Genomic DNA, 20714 nt, shown 5'->3' with positions numbered 1-20714 from the left:
CCGGGTTATCTGGATACTTCCCACTAACACCAACCTGTCAGAACTCCGGAGATGGGAACTTGCCCTTCAGTATATCCTCTCTTCTCGTTATCCGCCAGGCCTCAATCTCCGCTAATTTCAATTTGCTGCCGCTCATGCCTCACCTGTCTTTCAACAACATCTTTGCCTCTGTTCTTCTGCCTCGACTGACATCTCTGCCCAAACTCTTTGCCTTTACAAATGTCTGCTTGTGTCTGTGTATGTGCGGATGGATATGTGTGTGTGTGCGAGTGTATACCTGTCCTTTTTTCCCCCTAAGGTAAGTCTTTCCACTCCCAGGATTGGAATGACTCCGGAAGTGGGTTTTAAGGGTAAGTCATTCCAATCCCGGGAGCGGAAAGACTTACCTTAGGGGGAAAAAAGGACAGGTATACACTCGCGCGCACACACACACACATCCATCCACACATACAGACACAAGCACAAGCTTACTGTATGTGTGGATGGATATGTGTGTGTGTGCGAGTGTATACCTGTCCTTTTTTCCCCCTAAGGTAAGTCTTTCCGCTCCCGGGATTGGAATGACTCCTTACCCTCACCCTTAAAATCCACTTCCTTCCGTCTTTCCCTCTCCTTCCCTCTTTCCTGATGAGGCAACAGTTTGTTGCGAAAGCTTGAATTTTGTGTGTATGTTTGTGTTTGTTTGTGTGTCTATCGACCTGCCAGCGCTTTCGTTCGGTAAGTCACCTCATCTTTGTTTTTATATATAATTTTTCCCACGTGGAATGTTTCCCTCTATATATATAATAGAGGGAACATTCCACGTAGGAAAAATATATCTAAAAACAAAGATGATGTGACTTACCAAATGAAAGTGCTGGCAGGTCGACAGACACACAAACAAACACAAACATACACACAAAATTCAAGCTTTCGCAACAAACTGTTGCCTCATCAGGAAAGAAGGAAGGAGAGGGAAAGACAAAAGGATGTGGGTTTTAAGGGAGAGGTTAAGGAGTCAATCCAATCCCGGGAGCGGGAAGACTTACCTTAGGGGGAAAAAAGGACGGGTATACACTCGCGCACACTCACACATATCCATCCACACATCCATACATCATATATATATATAAAGGGTACATAAATAAAGAGATTAACAGAAATCAGTTATTTTCAATTAACGCCCAAATTTTGGATTTTTATAGTTTCTCTCCTTTGAGTCCATTTTAACGTGAACTTAACTTCCATGTAGTCGAGATCTGCACATTCCTGTTAGGTGCTTCTTCTTCTGATGCCACAAAACTTATCGTTCTTGACCGTGTAGGTAATGTAATTTTCATTTATCGGACCTCTTCCTTATATACAGGCAGCACTCGTGACATGACATTTACGTATTGCACGGAAGATAACTGAATAGCTTCTTGGTTTTGTTCCAATAATAATTATTATTCAGACAACTTAAATGGCTACCACACACATCTTACAAAAAAAATGTCTTTTCCACTCGAGAACTAAATACAAAGTCTCTCTATTAATTGACAAAAATAATTGAAAGGATTTTTTTTTATCATTTGTTATTCGCCTTCTGGCGTAGCAAAATATATCTTTTTAGATGCTTACAACTGCCATGCTAATAATTATTATCATTGGTTTTAAATTTTTGTCATAGCTTGTTGGGGCTTTTCCTTATTTACCTATACGTATGGGGATGGTGACAATTAAAAATATTTATATCACAGAATGCAGGGTTTGTAAGAAAAATAGGTAGAAAAGAAAATGATGTGAAAATTAATGTTTTCTTTATGTTTATTTTATTTCTCCTGGTATTATCAACATGCAGACAATCAATAAATGGCACAAGTTTACAATAGATGTAATGTTAACTTTTTGGCAGATACTTTGTATTAGTTTGTAATTTCGATTAGTCTGAATGTGATGATAATAAATTTTTCTCAAGGAGCCTCTTAAAGAAAAGGGAGTTCATCTTTACTCAGGTAAATATGATATTTTATTTAGTTGTATTCTATAGACCATATAGATGGTAAAATTGTGTAAATTGAACAAAATCTGTACAAGTCATAATATTTATATGATCACATATAAGTGGTCAGATCAGTTGCTGAGTACTTGTTTTTGTTTGTCAGACATGTAATTTCCATGAAAAATTGTTAAGGAGTTGTATAACTGTGTATTTTATTCCTTTTTGTGTAAAAGTTACATTCACTCAAGGATAGTATGGCTTTAGTATTGTACTTGTGAATATCTCTCCTGCTCTCAAACTGAAATGGGTTGTTGATTGAATTTCATCAATAATTATAAAATGTAATATTAGGCTCTGGTTAATACCCTCGAGTGCTTAAACAGATGCCTACATGATTTACACCTGTGAAGTGCACAAACTTCTTTAAGTACTTTAGTTTGTATGAAGAATACTTTTATAGCTCAAGTGAGGAATTACTCCAAAATATACCATAGTACATCATTGTTGTTGTGGTCTTCAGCCCAGAGACTGGTTTGATGCAGCTCTCCAAGCTACTCTTTCCTGTGCAAGCATCTTCATCTCCCAGTACCTACTGCAAGCTACATCTTTCTGAATCTGCTTAGTGTATTCATCTCTTGGTCTCCCTCTATGATTTTTACCCTCCACGCTGCCCTCCAGTACTAAATTGGTGATCCCTTGATGCCTCAGAATATGCCCTACCAACCGATCCCTTCTTCTAGTCAAGTTGTGCCACAAATTTCTCTTCTCTCCGATCCTATTCAATACCTCCTCATTAGTTACGTGATCTACCCATCGAATCTACAACATTCTTCTGTAGCACCACATTTCGAAAGCTTCTTGTTGGAACTGTTTAACATCCATGTTTTACTTCCATACATGGCTACACTCCATACAAATACTATTAGGAAAGACTTCCTGACACGTAAATCTATACTCAATGTTAACAGATTTCTCTTCTTCAGAAACGCTTTCCTTGCCATTACCAGTCTACATTTTATATCCTCTCTACTTCGACCATCATCAGTTATTTTGCTCCCCAAATAGCAAAACTCATTTACTACTTTAAGCGTCTCATGTCCCAAAATTTAGTAATAATTCTTATAACAAAAGTAATTTAGTAGTTATTTTTCATCACCCTCCCCCTCCCCCTCATGAACCATGGATCTTGCTGTTGGTGGGAAGGCTTGCATGCCTTAGCGATACAGATAGCCATACCATAGGTGCAACCACAACAGAGGGGTATCTGTTGAGAGGCCAGACAAATACATCGTTCCTGAAGAGGGACAGCAGTCTGGATGATTGACTGATCTGGCCTTGTAATATCAACCAAAACGACTTTGCTGTGCTTGTACTGCAAACGGCTAAAAGCAAGGGAAATTACAGCCATAATTTTTCCTGAGGCCATGCAGCTTTACTATATGGTTACATGATGATGGCTTCCTCTTGGGTAAAATATTCCGGAGGTAAAATAGTCCCCAATTTGGACCTTCGGGCAGGGACTACTCAGTAGGACGTCGTTATCAGGAGAAAGAAAACTGGCATTTTACGGGTCAGAACGTGGAATGCCAGATCGCTTAATCAGGCTGGTAGGTCAGAAAATTTAAAAAGTGAAATGGATAGGTTAAAGTTAGATATAGTGGTAATCACTGAAGTTTGCTGGCAGGAGGAACGAGACTTGTGGTCAAGTGAATACAGGGTTATAAATACAAAATCAGAAAACAGTAATGCAGATGTAGCTTTAATAATGAATTTAAAAAAAGAAATGAGGATAAGCTGCTATGAACAGCATAGTGAACGCATTATTGTAGTCAAGATAGACATGAAGCCCACACGTACCACAGTAGTACAAGTTTATAGGCCAATTAGGTCTGCAGATGTATGATGTGATAAAAGAAATTAGTCATATAGTGAAGGGAGATGAAAATTTAACAGTCATGGGGGACTGGAATATGATAGTAGGAAAAGGAAGAGAAGGAAAAGTAGTAGATGAATGTGGACTGGGGATAATGAATGAAAGAGGAAGCCGTGTAGTAGAATTTTGCACAGAGCATAACTTAATCATAGCTTGGTTTAAGAATTGTGAAGAAGGTTGTATACATGGGAGACCCATGGAGACACTGGACAGTTTCAAATAGATTATATAATGGTGAGACAGAGATTTAGGAACCAGATTTTAAATTGTAGGGCATTTCCAGAGGCAGATGTGGACTCCGACCACAATCTATTTTTTATGAACTGTAAATTAAAACTGAAGAAACTGCAAAAAGGTGGGAGTTTAAGGAGATGGGACCTGGATAAACTGAAAGAACCAGAGGATGTAGAGAGTTTCAGAGAGAGCATTGGGGAACGATTGACAAGAACAGAGGAAAGAAATACGGTAGAAGGAGAGTGGGTAGCTTTGAGAGATGAAATAGTGAATGCAGCAGAGGATCAAGTAGGTAAAAAGAAAAGGCTAGTAGTAATCCTTGGGTAACAGAAGAGATATTGAATTTAATTGACAAAAGGAGAACATATAAAAATGCAGTAAATGAAGCAGCTGATACGGAATACAAACATCTCAAAAATGAGATCGACAGGAAGTGCAAAATGGCTAAGCAGGGATGGTTAGAGGATAAATGTAAGGATGTAGAAGCATGTATCACTAGGAGTAAGATAGATACTGCCTACAAAAAAATTAAAGAGAATTTGGAGAAAAGAGAAGCAGCTGTATGAATATCAAGAGCTCAGATGGAAAACCCATTCAAGCAAAGTGGGGAAAGCAGAAAGGTGGAAAGAGTATATAGAGGATCTGTACAATGGTGATGCACTTAGAGGCAATATTATGGAACTGGAAGAGGATGTGGATGAAGATGAATTGGGAGGTATGATACTGCATGAAGAATTTGACAGAGCACTGAAAGACCTAAGTTGAAACAAGGCCCCAGGAGTAGACAACATATTCCATTAGAACTACTGATAGCCTTGGGAGAGCCAACTATGACAAAACTTTTCCGTCTTATGAGCAAGATGCATGAGACAGGTGAAATACCCTCAGACTTCAAGAAGAATTGAATTATTCCAATCTCAAAGAAAGCAGGTGTTGACAGGTGTGAAAATTACCCAACTATCAGAGTAATAAGTAACGGTTGCAAAATAATAACACAAATTCTTTACACACGAATGGGAAAACGTGTAGAATTCAACCTCAGGGAAGATCAGTTTGGATTCCATAGAAATGTTGGAACACATGAGGCAATACTGACCCTACAACTTGTTAAGGAAAGGCAAACCTACATTTATAGCATTTATAGACTTAGAGAAAGCTTTTGAAAATGTTGAATGGAATACTCTCTTTCAAATTCTGAAGGAGATGGGGGTAAATTACTGGGAGCAGGAGGCTATTTACAATTTGTGCAGAAACCAGATGGCAGTCATAAGAGTCAAGGGGCATGAAAGGAAAGCAGTGGTTGAGAAGGGAGTGAGACAGGGTTGTCCCCTATCCCTGATGTTATTCAATCTGTATATTGAGCAGGCAGTAAAGGAAACAAAATAAAAATTTGGAGTAGGAATTAGAATCCACGGAGAAGAAATAAAAACTTTAAGATTTGCCACCGACATCATAATTTTGTCTGAGACAGCAAAGGACCTGGAAGAGCAGCTGAATGGAGTGGACAGTGTCTTGAAAGGAGGATATAAGATGAAAATCAACAAAATCAAAATGAGGATAATGGAATGTAGTCAAATTAAATCAGATGATGCTGGGAGAATCAGATTAGGAAATGAGACACTTAAAATAGTAAATGAGTTTTGTTATTGGGGGAGCAAAATAACTGATGATGGTCGAAGTAGAGAGGATATAAAATGTCGGCTGGCAATGGCAAGGAAAGCATTTCTGAAGAAGAGTAATTTGTTGACATAGAGTATAGATTTAAGTGTCAGGAAGTCATTTCTGAAAGTATTTGTATGGAGTGAAGCCATGTATGGAAGTGAAACATGGATGATAAATAGTTTCAACAACAATAGAATAGAAGCTTTCGCAAGGTGGAGCTACAGAAGTATGTTGTAGATTTGATGGGTAGATCACGTAACTAATGAGGAGGTACAGAATAGAATTGGGGAGAAGAGGAATTTGTGGCACAACTTGACTGGAAGAAGAGATCGGTTGGTAGGACACATTCTGAGGCATCAAGGGATCACCAATTTAGTACGGTAGGGAAGTGTGGAGGGTAAAAATCGTAGATGGAGACCAAGAGATGAATATGCTAAGCAGATTCAGAAGGATGTAGGTTGCAGTTGTTACTCGGAGATGCAGATGCTTGCATAGGATAGAGAAGCATGGAGAGCTGCATCAAACCAGTCTCTGGACTGAAGACCACACAACAACATGTTTCATCAAGTCTTCTTATAGCTTCATGCACCACAGGTTTACATTAGTATGTACGCTCAGAACCTTCATTTCTGCACTGTTTATTATTTCTTGCTAGTGGTTGCATATTTTTGACATTGCAAAAATCTATCTAGTTTGTGAAAAAACAGTATTAAATCAGTTTCCATAGTAGCTTTTTTTTACAGTTGTCTATAAAGTATATCTAAATAGGATTAACCCTTAGTTTTTTTTTTTAGTTTGTGCTTGTACTTTGTGTATTCAGTAAGCAATACTATAAGTCAGAGCGTTGTTTATTTTTTTATTTGTGCAGGTGAGAAACAAAGATGAAATAGTACTATAATTTATTCTTTGTTCACAGTAAGTGAAATTGTCATAATTTTGATTAAAGCGTTCATGCAATGTTGTTAACTCTTTCAGGTTGGTAAATTCTATGATCCGGCATAAGAAACATTTTGCTCGTGTTTGTCCCTACATAGTTGCAGATATATTAAATATTTTTCAGAAGTTTACTATACACCAAGCAGTGAGGGTGAGTTCTGTACCCGTACTTGTTTATTTCTATGTTTTTCTTGCCTTTCAACAATATTGAAAAGGGTAGATTGTTATTCATCGTAAAGAGGAAATGTTGAGTTACAGACTGGCACAATGGAAAGACTGTTACACATTTAGCTTTTGCGTAAAGGCTTCTTCAGAAAAGAAAACACACACACATTCACAGAAGGCCACACCTCACACACACAACTGCTATCTGTTGCCACTCAGGCCAAAATGCAGCTGTCACATTGAACAAAGCAGCAATCTGGTGTAGGGCGGGATGGGGGTGGGGATAGCAGGGTACAAGTGGGGGGGGGGGGAGACAAGGGGGCTGTGTGGCAGAGTACACAGGGACTAGATTGTGGCAGGGCAACATGGCCAGGTGCAGCATCAGGAGGCAGTGGTGATAGTGGGGTTGGAGGGAAATAGGATGCAGAAAGGAAAGGGGCAGAGAAGGAAAAAATTGGTGGGTCCATTGGCAGAGTGTGGCACACACATTAAGGGTAAGGGGATTTGAACTGGTCGATGGGTGTGGGACAGAGGGGACAAAAACAATTGGGTGAAGGATGTGGGAACAATGGGTTACTGTAGATTGAGGCCATGATGATTTTGGGAGCAGAGAATATGTTGTAAGGATAACTCCCATCTGTACAATTCAGATAAGGTGGTGGTGGAGGGGAGGGTTGAGATGGCCCTAGTTGTGAAGCAGCCATTGAAACCAAGCATGCTATGTTCAGCTACATGTTGAGCCACAGGGTGGTTCACTTTGCTCTTGGTCACATCTTGGCTCTGGCCATTCATCCTGATTGGCAGCTGGTTGGTAGTCACACCAATATAAATAGCTGTGCAACGATTGCAACAGCTGGTATATGACATGGCTGCTTTCACAGGTGGTCTCGCCTGTAATGCATACTGGATAAGGGAGTTCGTGTCACTGCAGATACTGCCCAGGGACCAACAAGGAGGATTGGCTACAGCTAAGCTGGGACCAAGGGCAAAGTGGACCACCCTGTGGCACAACATGCAGCTGAACGTAACATGTTTGATTTCATTGGCGGCTTCACTATCCAGACCATCCGGATCCTTCCCTCCACCAGCAGCTTTTCTGAACTGCGCAGATGGGCGTTATCCTTAAAACTTGTTTTCTGCCTCCAAAAGTATCCCGGCCTCAGCCTATGGTAATCTGCTGTTCCTTCACTGTCTACCGAATACCTTCTGGCACCTGTGTACCACATCTTCTCCTAGTTCACATCCACCTCACCCTCACCGTGCGCTACTATCTGCCAATGCACCCACTGGTCTTTTTCCCCTTGTCTGTTCCTCTCCTTTCCACTCTCCCATTCCCCCTCTCCTTTCCCTCACGGTTTCCCAAAGGTGCACCTGGCAGTGTTGTCCTGCTGCAATCTATCCCCTACATGTTCCACCAGATAATGCTCTTTTCTCCCACTGCCCATACACTCCTAACCCCCTCCCCATTCGTCATCCCAGTCTGGATTGCTGCCTTCTTTCAACACAACATTTGCCTTCTGGCTTGAGTGGCTGGAGGTAGCAGTCAATGTGTGCAAGATATGGTTATTTGTGTGAATTTGTGTGTATTTTCATTTCTGAAAAAGGCTTTGGCTGATAGCTAATGTGTGACAGTCTTTTCATTGTGCCTATCTGCAACTCAATGTGTTATCTTTACGGTGAATGGCAATCTACCCTTTTCAATATTGTTGATGTTTGAACTAGGACTTTCTATTGCTTGTTTCATTCTTACCTTTTTAATGTGTTAGTGGTTGAATCTTCTTGCATACAGCTATTCTGTGAGTTATAAATATTTGGCAAACAATCTTCTTTGAATTATGAATCCAATTTAAATCTGTTTTACATTAAAAATCTACATGAATCATCCACCAAGACAAGTATATTTAAGGTTATAGAGTTATATGTATGTGAATTTTATTACCATTCATAAATCTCATGACCTGTTTATAGTTGTAAATATAATAGTTGCTGGTGGCACTTTAAGTGGAACTGAATGTAACACAACAATCACTAATGACTATTTCCATATTTCTGCATGATGTCAGTCCTGTTAAGAACCACTCTAATAAGAGTTACATCAACTGTTTGTAATTTCAAAGAAAGACACCTGTATCAGTGTCGGTGTTTTTTGTGTTTGTGGAACATCTGCTTCTGGTGCATTTGGGTTGCTGCCTTCTCATTCAGGTGGTGTGGTGTGAAAATAGACCCATATTTGAACAAGCAAGGCTCAAATCCCTACTCAGACATTCATATTTAAAAACTTTCTGGCAAATTAAACCTGTGTGCCAGTCCGAGACTCAAACTTGACCCCTTTGCCTTTTTCAGATAAGTGCACTACTGGCTGAACTATCCAAGCATGACTCATGACCCATCCTCACAGCTTTACGTCCACCAGTACCTCATTCTGGATCCATATGTAGGTTTGCCTTTATCCGACTGAGCTGTATAATGGAATAGCAAAAATGGCAATTAATGGGGCTAGTAAAAAGTTGTATGCATTTTTGCCTCACTGTTGTTTTGTGTTATCACTCTAGTCTTAAGTCAGCAGTTGTCACAAACCTTTGGAAAAATAGCATATTTGCTTCAGCACATGTGTACCAGCAGCCTTAGTAATCAAATGATACTGTAGTGAAGTAGAAGCTGTAGTTTCGTCGTGGAACCTAAGCAAGCTCAGGCAATGGCAACTGTGTGAACAAGTGCAGTTCTGCGACTTAAATTGTCAGCAGTAGATTTCTCCTTGGTAATCATTAGTTTGATAAGATGACACTTGGATGATTGCCTCAGTACAAATGGAACTATCACAATTTACAGTGACAAGCTAAGTCACAGGCTTCCTACTGGCAGTTACGACAGAAGGATACACAAGAGATGATCAGTCATTCTCTTCCCAGACAGCATTTTGCTTATTCTACAGTATACACTGAGTTGCTTGTGAACTCTTATGTCAATGTTGCAAAAAGGTATGATCATCTCTCCTTGCCTACTCATTCGCTTCCATCATTGCTTTCCTCCTCTCCCACTGACTGTCACCTTCAGCTGCTGCTCTGTATTTAGTCACAGCATTTTTGTTGTCCATCAATGGAAAATCAAGGATGGAATGTAACGATATTACGAAAAGGAAAGTTGCTACTCACCATACAGCAGAGATGCTGAGTCGCAGATAGGCACAACAAAAAGATTCTCATTTCAGGGCACTACGAGAGGTAATGACGAGAGGTAATTGAAACCCTGGCGGAGAATGTAATGTCCTGCCCACTATCTTTCTCACTCCTCCCACAGTGGTATTCTGCCATCCACCAAACCTACACAATATACTTGTCCATCCTTACACAATCTCTGCTCCCAATCCCTTAGCTCATGGCTCGTACCCCTGTAATAGACGTAGATGCAAGACCTGTCCCATACATCCTCCCACCACCACCACCACCACCACCACCACCACGACCTACTCCAGTCCAGTCACTAACATCGCCTAGCCCATCAAAGACAAGGCTACCTGTGAAACCATTCATATAATCTACAAGCTAGGCTGCAGCCACTGTGCTGGTTCTGTGTAGGCATGACAACCAACAAGCTGTCTGCTCGCATGAATGCCCACTGACAAACTGGGGCCAAGAAACAAGTGGACCATCCTGTTGCTGAACACGCTGCTAGACGTGATATCCTTCATTTCAGTGACTGCTTCACAGCCTGTGCCGTATGGATCCATCCCACCAACACCAGCTTTCCTGAATTGCTCAGGCGGGAACTTTCTCAGCAATACATCCTATGTTCCTGTAACCCTCTTGGCCTCAACCTTTGTTAGTTACTCTCCTCATCCATCCACCCTCTTCCCAGTTCCCATTCCAACACTACACGGCCGTCATTCTACCATCACACCCAGTCTTTTTATTTCTCTCCTTTTCTGCTACTTCCTCCCCCCTCCCCCTTCCAACCTCTCTTCAGCCCTCTGTCTAACCTGCGCACTTCTCTGTCCACCACCCCCACCATACTATCCCTCCCACTTCCGCCCCAGCCTCCTCCTTAACCCCACCGAGTCGCCACTCCCATCATGCACTAGTGCTGCTGCTCACAGTGTGGTTTCAGTTGCTGGGACTGCAGTAATGTGTGTGAGTTGCGTTTGTGTGTGTGTGTGTGTGTGTGTGTGTGTGTGTGTGTGTGTGTGTGTGTGTGTGTTAGAGATGGGCAAACTCAGTCATCCTTAGGAACTAGTTCACTGTTGATCATTGTTTTTTGGGAACCGTTCATTTTTACTCGTTCACCATTCATTTGTGCTTGTTATATGGTTGTTATGAAAAACTGAAAACTAGTAGAGTAGGTGACTGAAGGATGGAGGGCACCAAGAGGGGGACTTGCCTCCCCCTGGAGTATAGAGTTTTTATTCATTACAAAATTCTTACACGCTTTTAGAAGTAATTTCTGTGATTCTGCAGAACCTCTCATTTAGCCAACCGCAGCCTTGTGTGGTTGATTGCAGGGAAATAATATAGGGTGGCGCACCGAAAACCGGCTTCGAGTACAGACTGCTCGCCAATTACGGACGATATGTTGCCTGTTACGAGCAGATACAACAAACAGACAAACATGTAATAATTAGGCAGTGCAGAAATAACAAGCTAAATAAAGCAACAATTGCGAAACAGTCGATGACGATGTGTAGAGAGCTGGAGAAGAGAACATGAAAATCTCACGCGATGCGCATGGGCTATAGCTCATGTAGTCTTGTAAACCTGTTGGTGGCTGTTTCCCAACTTAATAGACCACAAGTGTCTTGTATGAAATTCTTTGTTTCGACTTCAACTACATAACTATGCTAAGTTGTAAACAATAATCGTTTACACCCTATATATACTTCATGTTGTCTCTGAGTTTGTAGGCGAAATAGAGACTTTATGGCAGCATAAAATAATATGTGGTTCTCTCATATTTGCATCACACGCTTAGTAAAAATTAGGTTATGTTGAATTATTAAAGTTAATGCAGCAATAATAATAATAATAATAATAATAATTAAGTTCTCAGTAATAAAGTTTTTGGTTTGAAAGCTCCTTCTGAACAAATGTTTTTGAGATAATAAGTAAATATGATTTTATGGCAATCTATATCTTTTCAAACGGAGAGACACCACTTTTCCTACTGAGCCAAAAGGACCCACAACCCACTTTTTTTCCAAGAAACCAAACTAGCAGGTAATGCAAATTGGAAACAACCAAACTTAAAAATAATTAGAGCCTTCCTAAATGTAATGTTTTGTATATGAAAGATACACGAAAATCATTTTATATGAATTTTCTTACACTAAAAATTAAGCAAATTATTGAAAGTTAGCTGCTAAATCAAGTCGATGAAACCAAAAAATATATGAATAACAAAAAAAAACTTGCCTTGTTATAAGTATGTCTTCTGCTATTCATCGATATAATGAAGTGAGCTGATATGCCCTTTTGTTACCTGAAAAGATGTACCTATTACATACAACGTAATTTTTATGTAATTTACATAAGTATAAAATACTTTTTGATTACCGGTCATGGACGCTGAATATCCAGAACCAAGTGCAAGAACAGTTTGTAACACATGTAAAATAGGCAAGCGCCGTGAACGAAACAAACTACTGGATACTGAACTAACTAGGAGCAGTCGGCAGTGGAACTGAGACAAGTGGTCATGCGAAGAACGACGAGTGCGGCTGAGGGAGACCGAGACTGAGACGAGAACTGCCGAAGTGACCGCTGCGACTGAAGTGAACTAGTGAACTATGAAACGATCATTCCTCGTTCCCGGGAACTATAAGTAGACTGCCGTGACCGAAGTGAACTATGAACCGATCGTTCCTTGGAATTCGTTCCTCGGTCCTATCGTTCATCTTCGTGAACCGTTCCTTTGCACCCGTTCGTTCGCGAACTACCCATCACTAGTGTGTGTGTGTGTGTGTGTGTGTATGTGTGTGTGTGTGTGTGTGTGTGTGTGTGTGTCGTCTGTTGTTGATGAAGGCCTTAATGGCTGAAAGCTTTAATTGTGAGAATCGTTTTGTTGTGCCTATCTGCGACTCCTCATCTACACTATATGGTAAATAGCAACTTTCCTTTTCATAATATTGTTATTTTTGTAGTCCCATGCCTATATGTCTATGTCTTCTGATTGCACTGTCAAAAAATTAAAATTTTTCCATGCAGCTGTAAATAGGTCCATAACAAATTTCAGCAGTGCAAAAATTAATGTGTATTCCATATGATTTAACCTTTACTTAGTACCAATAATTCTTGGTAACTGATAAATCCCTTTCATTCAGAATTACAACTGAATATGCACTGAGATGACAAAAGTCTGGGATACCTCTTAGTATTGTATTGGACCTATTGGACCTCTTTTGCACTGTTTAGTGCAGCAACTTGACATGGCATGGACTCAACAAGTTGTTGGAAGACCCCTGCAGAAATATTGAGCCATACTGCCTGTATAACCTTACATAATTGCAAAATTGTTGCCAGTGCAGTATTTTGTGCTTGAAATGATCTCTCAGTTATGTCCCATAAAAGTTCCATGGGATTCGTGTTGGGAGATCTGCTTGGCTAAATCATTCACTTGAATTGTCCTGAATGTTCTTCAAACCAATTGCGAACAGTTGTGCCTCAGTGGCATGGTGCATTGTCATCCATAAAACTGAAGTCCGTTAATGGCTGTAAATGGACTCCAATTAGCCCAACATAATCATTTTGAGTCAATAATTGGTTCAGTTATGTCAGAGGACCAAGTCCATTCAGTGTAAACACAGCTCACACCATTATGGAGCCACCATCAGCTTGCACAGTGCCTTGTTGACGACTTGCTTCAGTAGCTTCATGGAGTCTGCACCACACTCAAACCCTACCATCAACTCTTTCCAACTGAATTTGGCACTCATCTGACCATGCCACAGTTTTTGAGTCACCTAGGGTCCAACTGACATGATCACGAGCCCAGGAGAGGCACTGCAGGCATTGTTGTGCTGTTAGCAAAAGCCCCCGCATCGGTCGTCTGCAGCCATAGCCCATTAATGCCAAAGTTCCCCTCAGTGTCCTAATGGATATGTTCATAATATGCCCCACATTGATTTCTGCAGTTATTTCACACAGTGGTGCTTGTCTGTTAGCACTGGCAACTCTGCACAAACACCAATGCTACTGGTCGCTAAATGAAGGCCGTCGGCCACTGTGTTGTCTGTGGTGAGAGGTAATGCCTGAAATTTGGTATTCTCGGCACACTCTTGACACTGTGAATCTTGGAACAGTGGATTCCCTAATGAGTTCCAAAATGAAAAGTCCCATTCATCTAGCTCCAGCTACCACTCTGCTTTCAATGTCTGTTAATTCCCATTGTGTGGCCATAATCACGTAAGTACGAATAACAGCTCCACCAATGCACTGCCCTGTTATACCTTGTGTACATGATACTATCACCATATGTTTATGTGCATATTGCTATTCCTTGACTTTTGTCACCTTGGTGTAGATGTTGCATGTTTCAAAAATGTTTTTTGTGAACCTTTTTTGTATTCTTATGCAATTATTCCTTTTGTGTTACAGATGCATATGATGAACTGTGTGTACAGTTTTCTTACTTTGTGTGACTCTCATGCTGTTTCATTCCTCATGCAAATTTTGCCCCCTGCACCGAAAGAAATATTCAAAACAGTGCATGACAACTTCAAGAAACACTATAGGTTTACAGGAAAAGTGTGAAATAAAATTCTGTGTAAAACATTGTTTGTACAGCTTGACTTTCATAACTTATGTAAATAAATATTTCAGTATATATATTTCATATACTTTTTTGTAGGAGTGCCTTAGAAATATTAAATATATAAATGTAAAACCAAAATATATTGCTGTTCTATATTCTGACACCTGAAAATAATGTTTCACAACTTAAAAATACTGTTCTTAAAAATTAGTGCTGTTTTGTTAATACTGTTCTCAGCGCAAAATGTCTAAGCAAGAGTAACTAGGTGATAAATGCAAGGCTGTAGAAGCATGCCATGTATAGGAAGACTAAAGAGACCTTTGGAGAAAAGAGAGGCAGCTATATGAATATCAAGAGCTCATGTGGTAAGCCAGTACTAAGCAAAGATGGGAAAGCCGAAAGGGTGGAAGGAATATATCAGAGAGCAATGCAAGGGAAATGCACTTGAAGGCAGTGTCATAGAAAGGAAGGAGTAATTAAATGAAGATGAGGTCAGAGATACAATACTGCAAGAACAATTTGACAGAATACTGAAAGACCTAAGCCAAAACAAGGCCCCTGGACTAGATGGCATTCCCTCAGAATATTTGAAATCCGTGGGAGACCCAGCCATGACTATGACAAACTTGTTCCACCTATTGCAAGATGTATGAGACAGGCAAAATATTCTCAGACTTCAAGCAGAATGTAAAAATTGCTATTCCAGATATGCTGACTAGCATGAAAACCACAAAACTATCAGTTTAGTGAATTATGGTTGCAAAATACTGACATGAATTCTTACAGAAGAATGGAAAAACTGGTAGAGGCCAGCATTGGAGAAGATCTGTGTGGGTTCTGGAGAAATATAACTACATGCAAGGCGATACTAACTCTAAAACTTGTCTTAGAATATAGGTTGAAGAAAAGTAAACCTATGTTTATAGCATGTGTATGAGGGTTACTCAGAAAGTAATGCACCACATTTTTTTCTCTGCTGAAAACAATGCTATGAATGCGAAATGTTACGTGTGTATTATTTGAAGTCTCCCGAGTGAGTGCGCCAAATTTCCATCACTTCAACGGACAGTTCCAAAATGGTGTCTGTAGGCGATGTACGTTACAAACTACATGCCATCATTGAATTTCTCACTGCAGAGAAAGAAACTGCGGGGAATATTCACAAACGCGTGTGCAAAGTCTATGGAACATCTGCTGTCGACAGAAGTACAGTTAGTCGCTGGGCATGGAGGGCGAGGTCATCAGAAGGCAGTTCGGTGGAGCTTCACGATTTGCAGTGGTCAGGGAGACCATCCACGGCTCTCTCACCTGACATTTTGCAGCGAGATGATGATGTCATTCGCAAGGGCAGATGCATTCGTGGAAGACATTTTGAAGATGATGAGCAGCCGATCTGCACAGTGAAGCATTGGCTCCGCCACTAGGACAAAGATTGATAGCAACAGGGCAAACATTCCCTTGATTCGCAATGGAGGAAGGCTATACAACAGGATAGATATTACGTGGAAAAATAGGGTATGTAGATAAAACACCATTCTTTTGTGTGTGCAATGATCATTATGTTCAATAAAGAATAGGTTAAGGAAAAAAATGCAGTGCATTACTTGCTGGGCAACCCTCATAGATATGTACAGAGTTTTTGGCAGTTTTGACTGGAAAAGCTCTTTGAGATTCTGAAGAAGCAAGGAAAAAATACAGTGTAGGTATCAGAAACTTCTACAGAAATCAGACAACAGTTATAAGACTTGAGGGACATGAAAGGGAAACAGTAGTTGGAAAAAGAGTAGGCAGTTATTTAAACTGCACACTGAGCGAACTGTAAAGAAAACCAAAGAGTTTGGAAAGGGAATTAAAATGCCAGGACAAGAAATTAAAACAGCGAGGTTTGCTGATAAATTTGAAATTCGGTCAGAGCTGGTAAAGGACTTGGAAAAACTGATGAACAAAATGAATGGTGTCTTGAAAAGAGATTATAATATGATCACAATAAAAGTATAACAAGGATAATGGAATGTAGTTGAATGAAATGAAGCAATGCTGCGGGAATTGGATTAGAAAATAATTGTTGTTGTTGTGGTCTTCAGTCCTGAGACTGGTTTGATGCAGCTCTCCATGCTACTCTATCCTGTGCAAGCTTCTTCATCTCCCAGTACCTACTGCAACCTACATCCTTCTGAATCTGCTTAGTGTATTCATCTCTTGGTCTCCCTCTACGATTTTTACCCTCCATGCTGCCCTCCAATGCTACATTTGTGATCCCTTGATGCCTCAAAACATGTCCTACCAACCGATCCCTTCTTCTAGTCAAGTTGTGCCACAAACTTCTCTTCTCCCCAATCCTATTCAATACCTCCTCATTAGTTACGTGATCTACCCACCTTATCTTCAGCATTCTTCTGTAGCACCACATTTCGAAAGCTTCTATTCTCTTCTTGTCCAAACTAGTTATCGTCCATGTTTCACTTCCATACATGGCTACACTCCATACAAATACTTTCAGAAACGACTTCCTGGCACTTAAATCTATACTCGATGTTAAAAAATTTCTCTTCTTCAGAAACAATTTCCTTGCCATTGCCAGTCTACATTTTATATCCTCTCCACTTCGACCATCATCAGTTATTTTACTCCCTAAATAGCAAAACTCCTTTACTACTTTAAGTGTCTCATTTCCTAATCTAATTCCCTCAGCATCACCCGATTTAATTTGACTACATTCATAATTAGGGACAAGAAATCTTCAAAAAAACTATAACATGAAACTGGTAATTTTTAGTGAAATAACATGAAATTGGCAGTTTTAAGAAATATGGAATTTGTCATTTTTACACATAGTAGTTTTATAAATCTGAGGATGATAGCTTACCAGTATTTGTTATTGATAGTAGTTGAATGTTAAAATTTGTGTTTTGACTTCTTATTTCCTCTAGGCTTTGTTCGTGTATAATCTTAAAATGACAGTTCACTTCCCACATAACTAACTATGATGTGACATCAAAAGCAGCACCAAAACTGGCAAAAAAGCACCAAAATTGGCAGAAAAGCACTGTAACGGGCAAGAAACAGCACCAAAATTGGTAAAAACAAAGCCCCAATGTGGCTAAAAACAGCACAGTGCCGAATCTTGCAAAGAACATCAACACCAAATCATAAAAGAGGCAACACCAAATCTAACAAAAACTTAACATCAAAACTGAAAAAAGTCAAAAAATGGAAAAAATAATACTTAAATTGACGTAAAACAACAAAATTGGCAAAAGATAACACCGAATTTGGCCATAAAGCAAAATGATTTTTTCCTGTCCCTATAATCAAGACACAAAAAATAATAAATGACTTTTGCTATATAGGCAGCAAAAAACTGACAATGATTGAACTAGAGAGGCTATATAATGCAGATTTGTAATATCAAGAAAAGTATTTATGAGAACAAAAGAAAGTTATTAATGCTGAATATAAATTGAAGTGCTAGGATGTCTTTTCGGAAGGTAATTGACTGGAGTGTAGCCTTGTATTGGAGTGAAACATGGATGATAAATAGTTCAGGCAAGAAGAGAATAGAAACTTTAAAAATGTGATGCTACTGGTGATATTTTCATCTTATGTATAATATCCGCAAATGTAATTTTCTGTTTAAAGCCTTTCTGTTACATATCTTGTTGGTATTCCAGGGCAGTATATTGCAAAAGAACTCTAATCTATGTTTTTTATTGATACTCCTACAACAGATTGAAGACACAACCTGTAGTTGAAAACAGTTGACAGGAAATGCCTATTTACTGATTTTAATTTTTTTGTCTTTGATTTCCTTAATTGATTTGAACTGAATGCCATAATGGTTTCTTAAATAAAGTTATGGTCCAGTCCCGTCCCCATTATTGTCCGTTCCATTCCGTGGTAGTGAACAATTTATAATGCCATTATTTAGGATATTAAATTTTAACTTTTTTCTTTCGTAAATCTGAATTATTTTAAATTACTGAATATGCAAGTTTCTGTTCTGAATAATATATGCAAGTTTATTGTTAAAAAGGAACCAGCACAAAGCTTGTTAAAAGTGTAGTCTCTCAAAAAGCTGTAGATATTTTGTAGAAAAATCTGCACAGGAATGTTATTTTTAATTCTTTCAATGGAAAATAAATGTTTATGGGTCTCTAATTAGTAATCCCTTGCCACAAGCATCATATCTCTGTGGAAGACCCACGTGAAAGACCTGCCCAATACACCCACCCACCCACCCGCCCTCCCACCACTTCCTATTCCAGTCGTGTCACAGGTTTATGCTATGCTCTCAGGGGCCCGACAACCTGTGGAAGCAACCGTGTCATTTACCAGCTGTGCTGCTGCGATCACTGCACAGCTTTTTATGATGGTATGACTACCAACCATCAGCAACTGCAAAACTGCAGTCAAGAGCAAACTAGATCACCCTTTGGCACAACATGCAGCTGAGCATAACATGCTTGATTTCAATGGGCTGCTTCACTGCCTGAGCCATATGGATCCTCACCTCCACCACCAGCTTCTCTGAATTGCACAGAAGGTGATTATCTTTGAAACATATTGTCTGATCCCAAAATCATCCTGGCTATGGTAACTTGCTGTTCCCACATCCTTCACCCAAGTTTCCATCCCCTCTGGCCTGTCATCTTTGCCCATTCTCATATTTTACCTCTTTGTTTGCTGCCCTCTGGCAAAGCACTGGCCATCTTTCCCCTCTTGTATCCTTTTTCACTCCGTTTTCCCCACCTCCCTGTCCCACAACCTCCTGACGCTGCATCTGTTAACATCCTGGTCCCTGCACACTACACCGGACAGCACTCCTCTCTCTTCCTAACCGTATGCTGCTATCACTTCTCCTTTCCTGCTCTGTCCAGATTGCATTCTGGCACGAGCCACCGGAGTTGGCGGTCATGTATGAGTGAGGTGTGTTTGCTTGTGTGAATGAATGGTGTGTGTTTCTTTTCTCCTGACAAAGGCTGTGCCCAAAGCTTATGGGTATGTGTCTTTTAATTGTGCCTGTCTGCAATTAATGTGTCATCTTTACAGTAAGTAGCAATCTATCTTTTCTTACATTGTTGATATTTCTATCTGGAGTTTCCATTGTTTCAAATGGATAAGAATATTTTAAACACTGTTGCAGATATACCTAGAATGTTCTAGGCTAAAGTAGATGAATTTTAAACCTTGAATGATGTTTCTCTATAACTGTTTTATTTATTTTTTAACTGATTGGATTTGCTGTGAAAATACTAAAGAAAAAGGAAATTGTGTAAGGATACTTCAAAATCAAGGTGGAAAAATTTTAAAAATATTTTCAGAAAATTTTTTCCTCTCCAGCCAGGAGAAAGGGAACAGCATGCATCTGTAGGAAATTTAGGTTATCAGTCACCTTAAAATGAAGCTGAAGGCATGAATAAGGAATAAGAAGTGAATAATAAGTAGATGAACCTTCACCAAAGTAAATTCATGTTGAAGGATTTTTCTGATTTTACAGCTTGCTATAAAGTACTATAGGTTTCTGTAATTAATTATGCTTTCATTTTTAATGAGAATTTCTTATTTTATCTTGAAATTGTGTACACAGCAAAAATAATTCCATTTATCTCACCACCACCTCCTCCAGTACGGTCACAAACACCATCCTTCCCATCAAAGGCGGGGTATGTGTGAAACCAGCCATGTGATCTACAAGCTAAGCTGCAACCACTGTACTGCATTCTATGTAGGCATGACAAGCAACAAGCTGTCTTTTCGTGTGAATGGCCACCAACAAACTGTGGCCAAGAAACAAGTGGGCCACCCTGTTGCTGAGAACACTGCCAAACATTACATCCTTCATTTCAATGACTGCTTCACAGCCTGTGCCATATGGATCCTTCCCATCAACACCAACTTTTCTGAATTGTGCAGGTAGGAACTTTCCCTGCAATGTACCCTATGTTCCCGTAATCCTCCTGGCTTCCATATTCGTTAGTCATTGTCCTCACCCATCCAGCCCCTTCCCTGTTCCCATTCCAGCACTACACAGCCTTCATTCCACCATCACACCCGGTCTTTTTACCTCTCTCCTTTTCTGCTGCC

General features: G+C 39.8%; 1 protein-coding gene across 1 annotated transcript in view; it reads left to right on the top strand.

The window, feature by feature from the left end:
* Positions 1-14768, top strand: part of LOC126457742 (uncharacterized) — a 129776-nt gene extending 115008 nt beyond the window's left edge. Inside the window, exons 13-14 of the mRNA XM_050094288.1 lie at positions 6765-6876; positions 14474-14768. Of these exons, the coding sequence (XP_049950245.1) occupies positions 6765-6876; positions 14474-14629 (268 nt within the window). The 3' untranslated portion in view covers positions 14630-14768. The remainder of the gene's footprint in view (positions 1-6764; positions 6877-14473) is intronic.
* Positions 14769-20714: the final 5946 nt, after the last annotated feature.

This window comes from Schistocerca serialis, chromosome 2, assembly GCF_023864345.2.
Source record: "Schistocerca serialis cubense isolate TAMUIC-IGC-003099 chromosome 2, iqSchSeri2.2, whole genome shotgun sequence".
NCBI classification, from domain to species: Eukaryota; Metazoa; Arthropoda; class Insecta; order Orthoptera; family Acrididae; genus Schistocerca; species Schistocerca serialis.
This window is presented reverse-complemented; position numbering and strand designations above follow the sequence as displayed.